This window comes from Arvicola amphibius, chromosome 9 (genome assembly GCF_903992535.2).
Source record: "Arvicola amphibius chromosome 9, mArvAmp1.2, whole genome shotgun sequence".
Classification (NCBI taxonomy): domain Eukaryota; kingdom Metazoa; phylum Chordata; class Mammalia; order Rodentia; family Cricetidae; genus Arvicola; species Arvicola amphibius.
In genome coordinates this window covers 95036161-95048677 of record NC_052055.2, presented here as the reverse complement: position 1 = coordinate 95048677, position 12517 = coordinate 95036161, and the positions used below count along the sequence as shown (strand labels likewise).

The 12517-nt window shown below is 42.9% G+C and overlaps 1 protein-coding gene across 1 annotated transcript in view; it reads left to right on the top strand.

The window, feature by feature from the left end:
- Positions 1-5194, top strand: part of Creg2 (cellular repressor of E1A stimulated genes 2) — a 32005-nt gene extending 26811 nt beyond the window's left edge. The window contains exons 3-4 of the mRNA XM_038341209.1: positions 3645-3758; positions 5047-5194. Of these exons, the coding sequence (XP_038197137.1) occupies positions 3645-3758; positions 5047-5194 (262 nt within the window). The remainder of the gene's footprint in view (positions 1-3644; positions 3759-5046) is intronic.
- The last annotated feature ends 7323 nt before the right edge of the window (positions 5195-12517 follow it).

Here is a 12517-nt window from a genome sequence, read left to right as displayed (position 1 = left end):
CACCTGTGTCTGCCAGCCAGGGCTGGACCTACAGGCATGCAGGACCATGCCCAGCTTTTACATGGATGCTGGGGATCCAATTTCAGGTCCTCTTGCTTGTGCAACAAACCCTCCTACCCATTAAGCCATCCCCTCAGCCCCAAAATTGATATTTTAAGAAATCTACTCAGTCTATATGATCTATTCATCCTGTCTTATTTAAGAAATCCTTTCCAATTTAAAGCTACAAGCATAATATAGTTCCCATATTTCATCTCAAATGCAGTAAAGATCTGCTTCCCAATCCTGTTTAGAACTGAATTGTGTGCAGAGGGACATGAGGATTTGCAGGGAGGAGGATCTCACCACTTAACACTAGCTGTGCTCAGCTCATCTGTAGACCAACTGACCTAAAACCCACAGAGTTCCACCTGCCTCCGGCTCCTGAGTGCTGGGCTTAAAGGCATGGTCTACATGTTATATGTTTAACTATGTACAATCAAGGAGAGGCAATTACTAAAACACTACTGAAACTTTCAGCTGGAAAAACTTTATTCTGTTAATATCAGGAGGTGTCAGCGAGAATAAATAACCACAAGGTCCTCCTTGCTTAGAACAGAAATTGCAAATGCACTTTGCAAAGCCAAAGAGATCAAACCAGCCAACGGCAATGCTCAGATCTATGCCAAGGGAATCACATGCAGACAGAAATGGCAATTGCGGAATCATTTACAACCGAATTGAATTGAGATGGGGCAACCAGAGCAAAATAAATAAATAAATTTGATAAATGTTTTTACCATAGACTACTACAGGCAAAATCAAAACAATTGGAGTAGAATTACCCGCTGTCAAGACAAATAAATCCTCAACATAAGTTGAGTGCTAAAACATCAAGTTGCAGGGTTATGGTTTGATATATGCACACTGTGCGAAGCACACAGAAAGCAAGATATTGCTTGCTGGTGACTATAAGTAATAAAACAAAAACTGTCTAGTTGTAAAACACTAAATTAAAGGTAACTCCAAAAGATACAAAGAGAATGGCATTGAGGCAGTGGGGGAGGGGCGCTTCATTGCTCATGTCTTCCTATAAAGGAAAATGAAGAAGAGAAGAAAGAAGGAAAAAGATGGGCAAATATTTTGAGACTCTAAGATCTGACAAGATTACATGATGCAATTATTAAAATAAATCAAAATGGTTACAAAACAGACAAAGGGAAGGGGGAGACGTAGGGAGAAAGATAGAGAAAGATGCACAGGACGAATCTTTCCTAACTTAGCCTTAAAAATTTGCTGACAATGCAGCCACACAGACACGGTGTCTGGAAATGAATCTGCCCAGAGGAACACTTTTCAGAAACCTAGCAGTGCCTTCCAAGGCTTGAGAAATACAGGAGTGACCAGTCTTTGCTCCTATCCAGAACATTCCAATGAACTGACAAAATTCAATACCAGCCTGATACACATCAGCTTCTGAGGGCTGAACTTGGGAGCAGCTCAGTGGCTTTCCTCTCAGAACACGCTTTCAGTTTTGATGAGCCTTGGTTTCTTGGTTTGTGGCTCTGTTTTGTCCATAAGTAAACCCGGGTTTGCTTTCTTTGACCCCATGATTTCTTAGTTTCAGTATGTCAGGTTTCAGTGTGTCAGTATGCCATCCCAAGGTGACACCCCTTCAACAATAAACACTCTAAGGAGAGGATAATGTCACATGTGTTTAGTCATAGATTTACTTGACACGGGAGCCATTGGGTTGACGACTCGAAGGCTCCAGGTGAACTACCCATGTTTAGACTTAGATGGATGGACGAAGTGTGGCCAGGAAGGCAGGTAGACAGTGATTGGGAAAGGCATTTTTGAGAATGGAAACAGACAGTGGGGAGAAGGTGGAATCTGCCCAGCTCTTTTAGGCGTCTCTGGCCAGCGTGCCTCTCTCCAGGGCATGGGGCAAGACCTTCTTGAGCTGGAGTTCTTATGGTCTCACAAGCTAAGAATTTCTTTATGGACATCTCTGACACAGAAAACCAATAGAAAGCTGAGACCTTAGGGTCTTATGACTCATTTGGGTGACAAGGTGTCACAATGGGAACAATGTGCTATGAAGATGCGCTATCAGAACATGGATGGACATACCTGTATCTTTTCACAATGTCAGAAGTTATTCAATAACAATAAACAACAAGTTACCTTCCCTTCCTGGGCTGTAATTTCCCAAGTGATCCCAATTTCCCTTGATAACTGGCGATTGGCAAACGCAGGTTCATTTATTCCAGTCTTATTTAGAAATCCTCAGGTCCGGCTTTCTGTGTCACACGGTGAGTACATTTATCTATACACATAAGGAAATATATGTAGGTCATGGAATGGCCAGCAAAGGGTTAAAGTAGCCTCCCAGGAAGATACAGGATCACTGCAGTCAGTCGGTAAGATATTGAGAAACCTGTTAAAGAGATCCAGAGAGATGGCTCAATGGTTAAGAGCACTGACTGCTCCTCCAGAGGACCCAGGTTTGGTTCCCAGCACCTACACAGTGGCTCATAAACATCTGCAACTCCAGTTCTAAGCAATCCAATACACTCCTCTGGTTTCCTTGGGCACCAAGTATGCACCTGGTACATAGATATCAGGCAGGCAAAACACTTGCACACATAAAGAAAAGTACAAAAGACAGCCATCAAGGGGGCTGATGGTTCAGAGGTTAGAAGCGCTGATTGTTCTTCCAGAGGTCCTGAGTTCAGTTCCCAGCAACCACATGGTGGCTTAACCATCTGGAATAAGATCTGGTGCCATCTCCTGGCCTGCAGGGATACATGCAGTCAGAACACTGTATACATAATTAATATTTTTTTTAAAAAAAGGAACCCATCAAAGTGTTGCTGTAGACACCAAACTGCAAGTCTCCCAGGTGAGCTGGCCCTCGGGGCCATGATGTTGATTGAGTCAGCTGCAGAGACAGGAAAATGGAGGAAAGTCCCCAAATACTGTCAGAATAGGTGGACAGAGGGACAGATAGCAGTTCAAGTAGGATGTCTCAAGCGGTGAGGATGGAGCTAAGCCCCAGCCTCAGATGCAGTCAGGAAATTTCTGATTGTGGGTTTCCTGAGACACACCTTGAGCTGTTGGATAACAAGTGAATGGGGACATCAGTATGCAATGTCAGATACCCTCATCATGATGTCACCATCACCATGCACCGTCAGATCCCCTCCCCTCCCCATCCTGATGTCACCATGTCACCATCACCACGCACCATCAGATCCCCTCCCCTCCCCATCCTGATGTCACCATCACCACGCACCGTCAGATGCCCTCCCCTCCCCATCTCAATGTCACCATCTTTTCTCGGTATCACAAAGCTGGTGACCAAGTCCTTAGCACAAAGACCAAGCTACCACAGTAACAATGACAAGCCGCCATTCCCATGGCATGTGGACCCAAGACTGGACTACTTCAACTGTCCTATAACTGCCCTGGTTGTGTCTAACATATGCTCAAAGTGCACATTGCCTATGGAAAAAAATGTTATAATGGTTACAGACAATATAAAAATCTGCAGTGGTACAATCAGCAATGTGACAATTTTAAATGTTTGATAAAAATCCTTGGTATTTCCGGCTCTGATGTCACCATTGTCTGAAAACATGAACAATGTTCTTCCTCTGCAGAAAAAACATCGTCGACCCAGAAGACCCCCGATGTGCCCGGTTAACGCTCACTGGCCGGATGATCACAGTGCTGCCAGGGGAGTTAGAGTTCGCCAAGCAAGCCATGTTTTCAAGGTATGGAGGTGCTTTAAAATTGGTCTCCCTGAAGCCAAGCACAGTGGTGCATGTCTGGCATTTGGAAGGCAGAAAGATTCAGAATTTTAAGCCAGTCTGGACTGTGTAGTGAATAAATCAAAGGCTAACTAACCTAAGCTACATAGTGAGACTTTATCATTAAAAAAAATACAGCAAAAAAAAAAAACCTGGTTGTCCCAATAAAGACAAGAATAAGTGGATGTCAGAGATGATGAAGGAATAGTGTTTACTGGCCCGCTCCTCCTGGCTTGCTCAGTTGGTTTTTATATTCCCCAGGACCAACCTGCATAGGGATGGCACCACCCACAATGGGCTGGGTCTTTCTGCATCAATCATTAATTAAGAAATTGCCCATAGGCCAATCTGAGGGAGGCATTTTTCTCCATGGAAGTTTCCTCTTCCCAGATGGCCCTGTCTCTCTTCAAGCTGGCGATAAAACCAACCGCCACATGTGCCTTGCCATGAAAGCAACTGAGCCTTCCTAGCCCCACCGGTGCCACAGACATGCTCAGACATCTCTATCAAGACCATGGTGGCGTTGGTTTTGTTACAGGTGTCCTTCTAGTTTGCTGTTGGTCCTTGACTTATGTTATAACATCTTTAGATGTGAAGAAAAATTTTATTTTTATAAAATTGGGAGAAAAAAAATCCAGACCAACTATAGCCCCTGCCTCCAAAGATGTCCTCACGCATTTGGGAGGCAGGTGTCAGTATAGCAACGGGAAGACAGAGCTCCCTGTCCACGCTGCCTGACTCTCAGCTTCCTGCAGGATTGGAAATCTCTCCAGGAGGAGATGCATTCACAGGCTTGCCATTCTGTTACTTTTCATACAGAAACACACAAGGTCTTTCTTGATGCTTCCCACTGGCAATCATCAGCCATCACTGAGCACTGGCTAGGACCGAATGCTAGGGAGCTGTGCTTCTTTCTTACTCCCCATACAGCCCTGTGATGAGCATCATCACCTTCACCCACACGACAGATGAGGAGACAGCCATAGATGCAGCATCAGCATCTTAATTCATCCGCTATGGAACGGGGATTTACACCTCAGAGCCTGGCTCCAGAATAGAGCTCTTAGCCCCTCTGTATAGAGACCATAGCTTCCTGCCTTGCTAAGGCTCCCCCAGCCGTTGCTCCCCAAACCATCAGTGTCTACCTTTTGGGGGGGGGGGATTAAACCCAAATCAGGCCTAGAGGTGGGAGATCCCTGGGACTGGCTGAGGGACACTGTTTCACTACGGTCTTCTCCTTCTGTTTCTGCAGGCATCCAGGGATGAGAAAGTGGCCCCGCCAGTATGAATGGTTCTTCATGAAGATGTGGGTAGAACACGTCTGGCTTCAGAGGTGGTATGGGGGTGTAGCTGACATCCCAAGGGAGGAGTACTTCAAAGCAGCTCCCAGGAAGGCCTGACGGTAACACAAAAGTCCTGGGCTTTGCATTAAAGTGAAGACCTTTGAAGTGAAGAAGCCAGACAGTCACTGACTGCTGTCTCTTTGTTGAAGGGTGCCTAGCCGCCCTGTCATCCTGCAGCAGAATGAGAGAGGATGAACAGGGAACCTTGGGCTAGACTTCAGATTCTCTGGAGTGGTCCTTTGTGGATCCACCATTCGCACAGGCACTTCACATAGAAAGATTTTGTTTCTGCTGTACTCAATCCAGACACACCCTATTGGAAATCACGGTTGTCAAAAGAGAAGTGGTGGTTGCTGCTCCTTCCTTTCAAAAAAAATTAATGATCATATGTACCACGTTATTGCCTTGTATCATGAGAACATCGTGTTACTTACTATCCGAAAGTGATGCTTTGAATGGAAGCTCATTGCATTCAAAGAGCTGAATGTGCACCACATTGAGTTGCTGTGGGTTCAGGGCAAGGTGGAAGGTTTTCTGTCTGAAGGTTACTCACTAGATGTCACAGAATTACCGACGCATTTTCTAGAACATATTGGTCACTTGGGGAGCCTTTTTCCCCTATTGTAGTATAGCAGGTGAAGGAAGAAGGTGCAGCTTTGCACACACCCTGTTCTGGATGAGCAGACCATTAACAAGAATGGGGTAACCTTGGCATAGCACCTTCCAGGTCCCCACTGTTAATATTTCTGGTAGAAAGTGCCCCTCTACCATTCATGAGATGCAACATCCAAAATAAGAAGCACCTCCTTCCACATGATGTAGTGAATACAGGGGAGAGAGTCAATAGAGAAAGCAAAGGCCGTGTGCAAAAGAAGGACCTCTCCTGGGGGCTACTCACTGCCCAACCCTGGGTCAGACCCTCAACAGAAGTCACTTCACTTAAGCCCCACCCAGGAAGATGTGTGTCCTTAGTGTTCCTTTCAGAAAGGGAGGCTGAGGCTCAGAGAGGCCCAGTGGGTATCCCCAGCTCAGATTCCTGGATTCACTGCACATAAAGGATGGGGTGCTACCTCCACGCTTTCCAGTTTTAAAATGAAGGAGTTACTGGCACGCACAGATAGTCATCCAGCTGAGATTGCGATTATAAAGGAGAATGTCAAACTTGCCTGGAGGCCGCTTGTCACTGCTGGGGGTGTCAGGAGTGCAGGGGTAGGGAGCACACTTTGAAGTTTTTCAACAAATCATTTACACAAGAGTTTCTGGCATTTAAAAGATGCTAGACTGAAATTGTGTGTTTACCTGAGGCCTGATTGGACCAAAGCATGCACCACCAAGGCCAGAAAGGATCTAACAGTATTCATGCTTTCTATCTTTCCATAAAGGCTAGAAACTCTCTTTAGTGGATCAGGGATGTTATATAACTTAAAATTACATCACTAATGTAGAAAATATACACATTATTAAAACAAAGCAATTTTGTTTAACAAAGTAAGACATGATCAGAGTTTCTGTTGCCAAAATATTTTTAAGTATTCCTTACTAGAGACCTAGTAAGCTGCACAATTTTTTTATTTGACTCAATCCAGCTCATAAGAGTTCCCAACAATCATTATTTCTAATATATAGTCATAGGGTAGCTTTGCTAAAGATATTTTCTATTTCAAGTTTAAAATTATTGCTACTCCCAATTTAGAATAAGAAGGGAAGGGTGCCAGAAGAGCAAACACGTGTTAAAGGTACTCCATAAATTAATCTCAAATAACAATCCCTGAAGTATCACTGCTTCCCTGGCTGAATTACTGGTATCTGTTTGTTAGCCTGTACGATCAGGTTCCTTTTATGGATGGTGATTCAAAGCTTTGAAGAGCAGGTTCCTCTTAGAAACACCATAAATCAAAACTATGAGAAATGACATCTGAATAGACCAGACAGCAAGAACAATATTGGGCTTGAAACAGAATTTTCACTGAATTGAAATGTGTAGGACTGAGTTAGAAGTTTTAGAAATAGCAATAAGGCAAGAAAAATTGAATGCATACCAAGTGGAAAGAAAGAAAAAAAACACATCCTTATTTTCAATGACATGATTATCTACACAGAAAATTGCAAATAATCCACTTTTAAAAAGTCAATAAGCCATGGGTGGAAGATGGCTCAGAGGTTAAGAGCACTGGCTGCTCTTTCAGAGGTCCTGAGTTCAATTCCCAGAAACCACATGGGGGTTCACAACCTTCTATAACAAAATCTGGTGTCCTCCTCTGGTGTGCAGGCAGAACATTGTATACAGAATAAATAAATAAAATTAAAAAAAAAAACATCAACAAGCCTAAAGGACACAGGAAGGTCTTAGGATACAAGATCAGCACACAAAATTCAATCCAATTTCCATGTATTAAAAAACAGACAAAATTAAAAGTGTATACAGTCACTCCAAAGAAAGTTAAATATTTGGTGTATAAAGTTAACAAATTACGTGTGGAATCTATATGATGAAAAAATATTTTTAGTGCTAACAAAAGTAATCAAAGACTTAAACAAGTAAGATATACCATATTCATGAATTAAAAGACACAAAACAGAGTTGAGGTCAATTCTTCCTAACTGGGCTCTGGGTTGGATTTGTTTCTATGAAAGCCCCAGCAAAATTTTGGTAAAGATATGTAAGCTTACTATAAAAGTTGTATTATAGAATAGCTCAGTGGCATAGCATTTGCCTAGCATGCACAAAGCCCTGTTTAATCCCAAGCACCACATACGCACACAGTTACATATTCCAAGGTGTGTAGTCTTTGAAATAGTTTTTAAAATTCTTTTAAAAAGAGAACAAGTAGGAGAAATCTGTCAAAACAATGGGAAGATCTATTGTATATCAATACTATTCAAGACAGTTTGTTTTTAATAGAATCATGAATGCATAGATCAATGGGACAAAACAGAGTATCTAGAAATGGATCGAGTGTGGTGCATTGAATTTTTGTTTGTTTGTTTTTTCTAGACAGGGTTTCTCTTTAGCTTTGGAGACTCTCTTGGAACTAGCTCTTATAGGCCAGGCTGTAGATTCACCTGCCTCTGCCTCCTGAGTACTGGGATTAAAGGCGTGCGCCATGACTGTCTGGCCAAATTATTATTATTAATTATTATTATTATTTTACAAAGGTAGAGGTTTAACATATGAGGACAGCCTTTAACATTTGTAATAGGGCATGTGGATACCCATAGTGAGCCCTGGGCTAGCTAACCTCAGACCTTACATACAAACTAAGTCAGCGGAGCTCATGTGTGTAAGCACATGAATGTGAAACTACCATGCAATAGAAAGAACTAGAAAACTTCAGGAACAAGGGCTCAGCAGAGTGTTTTTGCACTCAATAACAATAGTGCAGTCCATCACAGGAAATTTTGTTAATTTAGACCTATTAAAAAGTAAAAGTTGGATTGCACAAAGGACTCTGTTAAGAGGATGAAGAGACAGATGATGGTGACAGAATGTCTGCGGACCACACATCTGGCAAAATCCTAGTGTTGAGAGTATATGCTAATGTCTGCAGACTACACATCTGGCCAAGGGCTAGCACTGAGAATATATACAAATGTCAAGAAGGGTGTAAAGGAGACAGATAGTGATATATGCTGTGCTGGGAACATCAGACAGAACAGGGACTGGAAAGCCACTTGGCTGTTTCCTAAAGCACTAAATTTGCAACTGTCTACCAACCAGAAACTGGACATTGATCCCACAGAAATGAAAACGTGTGTTCACACAAAGACTTACATAATAGGGAGCCAAGAAGATGGTTCAGCAAGGCTCTTACCAGGCAACTCCACTGACCAGAATTCAAACTGGCTTCACAAGGTTGGCCTCTAACCTCCTCATGCACACTGCTGCATAATACATACACACACACAAACACAAGAAAAAATAACAAAAATACTTCCACATGAATTATCCAACAGTAGAAAACCGGAATCAGTTGGTGCACATCTTTAGTACCCGCACTCGGGAGGTAGAGACAAGCAGATCTTTGTGAGATCAAGGCCAGTTGGGTCTACATAGGGCTACATAGAAAGACCTCTTCTCAAAACTCTCTCTCTCTGTCTTTCTCTCTCTCTCCTGAAATCAACTAGATGTCCATTAATCTGGTGGCTGGTAAGACAAATGGCGGATTATCTATACCATAGAATACTACTCAGTAACATAAAGGAGCTAATTATTAATACAAGCAGAAGCTTGAGAAATCTGCAGAAAATTATGCTAAGTGATTAAACAAGCCATGTAGAGTGTTCGCTTTATTTAATTCCATTCATGTAACATTCTGAATGCTGTGATTTTTCTGGAAGGGGCACAGAATGAGACAGGTGAGCATAACTTAAACATGACTATAAGTGGATAATGGCAGATTCTCATGGTGATGAAGCATCCGTAGCTTGACCTAAGTCAATATTAAATTGGGGAAACTGGGTAAAATGAACATGGAACCTCTTTGTATGATTTCTTGAGACTTCATCTGAATCTTTAACCATCTACAACTATCTCAGCATCTGCAGTTGCCTCAAAGGGAGAATTTAATGGAAAACTTGCTGAAATAAATTCTTTATGCCATCTCACCTGTGAGTCCCTAACAAAATGAAGAACAAAGAGCCATACAGCAACACTTAGCAAAAAGGAGACATGTCTTTTGTTAATCACTGATATACACATTTGTGAGAGCCATGTAACCCTTCTTTTAAGAGCTTCTTAAATGTATTTAATTTAGTGCTGAACAGAAATTACTAAGAACCTGACGGGGCTGGGGTGTAGCCCAATGGAGCACTTAAATAGCATGAAGCGCTGGGAGTGACTCCAGGCATCATGAAAAAGAAAATTGGATGAATGTGCTGTCCAGATTTTCTGTGGAACATTTATGAGAGATGAATGTCTTCAAGTTTCTAATATATACTTGTTGAATAAGTGTGATAAGTAACTGAGTTTGTAAATAAGGTTCTCTCACTATATTATCAGCAACCATTTTCTAATTACCAAGAGGGGCTAGTCTTTGCTTTCTCCTAATGAGACATCTAAAGTAAACCAAGACCCCTCTATGTTTGTCATGGCCTCCAACGACTATGGAGCTGGCGTGTTGTAAAATTCTGTGGCCGTCGATGCCCACACGGTGCATATTGACTCTTGGTGACTATGTTGTTTTAGGATTGAAATGTGTTCCTGAAATTGTTCCCCAAAGCCTTGTATTTCATATTTAATAACATAGCTGTCACCAGTGAAGTATTTATTGATGGTAAAATTCTCTAGAATACCTTATTGATGTTCTTGTTTGATTGCAATAGCAAGTTACTTATGGGAAACTTCGTTACGACAGTTATAGTTTGCCTGTCTTGTGTAAGGCATGTGGAGCACGGTCTGTCTTCACACTAGCTATGCCTGCCTGTTTTGTCAAAAACTGTTTCATTCCCAATAGAGTTTCTGTGCTTGCCTGTGCTATCCTAACTGTGTCGGGATATTTGTGCATAGTTTTTTATATGAACTGTTATAAAGTAACATTATTAGATTCCTAAGAAAACAGAGGCCACTACAATGCAGCCACTGAAGACTGTCCAACAGAAAGGAAAGAATGAGCAGGCGACTTTTGTTAGGACCTTTTTTCTGCTGAGACTGAGCTTGCTGTCTTGCCCAGGCTGGTCTCGAACCCCTAGGCTCAAGCAGTCCCTCAGAGAGCTGGAACTCTCACAGCTTGCCGTGGATCCTGGCTGCTATAACTTCACAAGGTTCTGAGTTACACAAACTTTATTTGCTGACTTAGTGGTACCACTGTAAATACCGTTTGAGGACCCATTCCTAACAGAGGAGCTGTGGGCAGTTGACCGCATTCTTCTTTGGGGGCGTGGGCCACTGGTTGCACCCACAGACGTGAACATACGGGCAGCACTACGTGAATTTAGGGAGCTTTTCTTTTAACTAAACAAAGAGAAGAGGGCATGGAATTGAGAGGTGGACTTGGGGGAGAAGGGGTAGAAATCTCAGGGGAGATGAAGGGGGAAAGCTGGGGGGGATATGTCTTTATAAACACATACTAAATTGTCAAATTATATATATATATATATATATATATATATGACAGAGAGAGAGAGAGAGAGAGAGAGAGGCTGCTGTAGCCACATTCTATGTTTCCCATTCTTGAAGGAGTTACCAGTTTTGTTGTTTTGATCATGTGTGTGCATGTGGCATACTCTATATATAGTCATGGGTCCACATTTTAAGGTCCATATCTTTGACTGGGCATGCCCTCAGCAGATTCCCAAGAGAGCAGCTGCTGTTTCTCTTCCTGTGGAATGGATCTGTGTATAGGCAGAACAATGATAGTCAGATGAAGGGGAGGAACAACAGGTGCAGGTGCAGATAAAGGGGCGATAAGAGGAGATTCTGGGAGTTTTCAGACTATTTCCAAGAGTGTGCCATAGGCCATATTATGGAAAGTAATAAAGATGAAGTTGGGCAGTGGTGGCGCACGCCTTTAATCCCAAGACTCGGGAGGCAGAGGCAGGCAGATCTCTGTGAGTTCAAGGCCAGTCTGGTCTACAAGAGCTAGTTCCAGGACAGGCACCAAAGTTACACAGAGAAATCCTGTCTCAAAAAACAACAACACACATGCAGAGAAGCATTGACAAGCATTAAGAATTAACTTGAAAATGAGCAAAAGAATTATGCTTGAGGATTCATGCAATGGTGCACTAGGCATGTGTAGAGAAGGAAAATGCTTTTACTGGCAAAAGTCATGCGTTACTTGGATACAAAGCCACAGATATTGAAGACATCAGGTCCTTGGAGGGCGTGTCCTTTCATTGCCATACAGACTGCTGGGAACCTTTGATTAGGGGAACCCATGAGGCCTGAGCAGCACTGGGACTTTGAAGGATATGCTGGTCAGGTGCTCAGAAAGTCTGGAAATAATCCTTATCCGGGGCAGGTCATCCTCCCGCACGCTTTGAGCTCTCCTAGCTTTGGGTTTCATTGGGCTCTGGTAAGAGTAACTTCATCTTGGTAGCAACACTTTTCTCAAAAGGAAGGAAACCAGCAATGCCAGGAAGCAGATTAAGAAACCAGCCCGTTAGGACTGTAGCAGTGTGGGACAGCTGCAGGGAGGGGAGGGGGGAAGACCTGTACTTAAGCAAAGGTCAGAGCATAGAAAACCGGAAGATGTAGAAGATAGTGGCTGGGAAGGGCAGGGGGAACCAGATGCTGTGGCCAGAGGTGGGGTGGTCCCTGCGGGGAGAAGAAGCAAGGCCAATTAGATCCTCTGGGCATCTCTACCCAGACATCTGCTTGTCAACTATTACTAAGGGTAAAGCAGCACTATGAGCTTTAAAATATGGTGGCTGTTTTGGTTT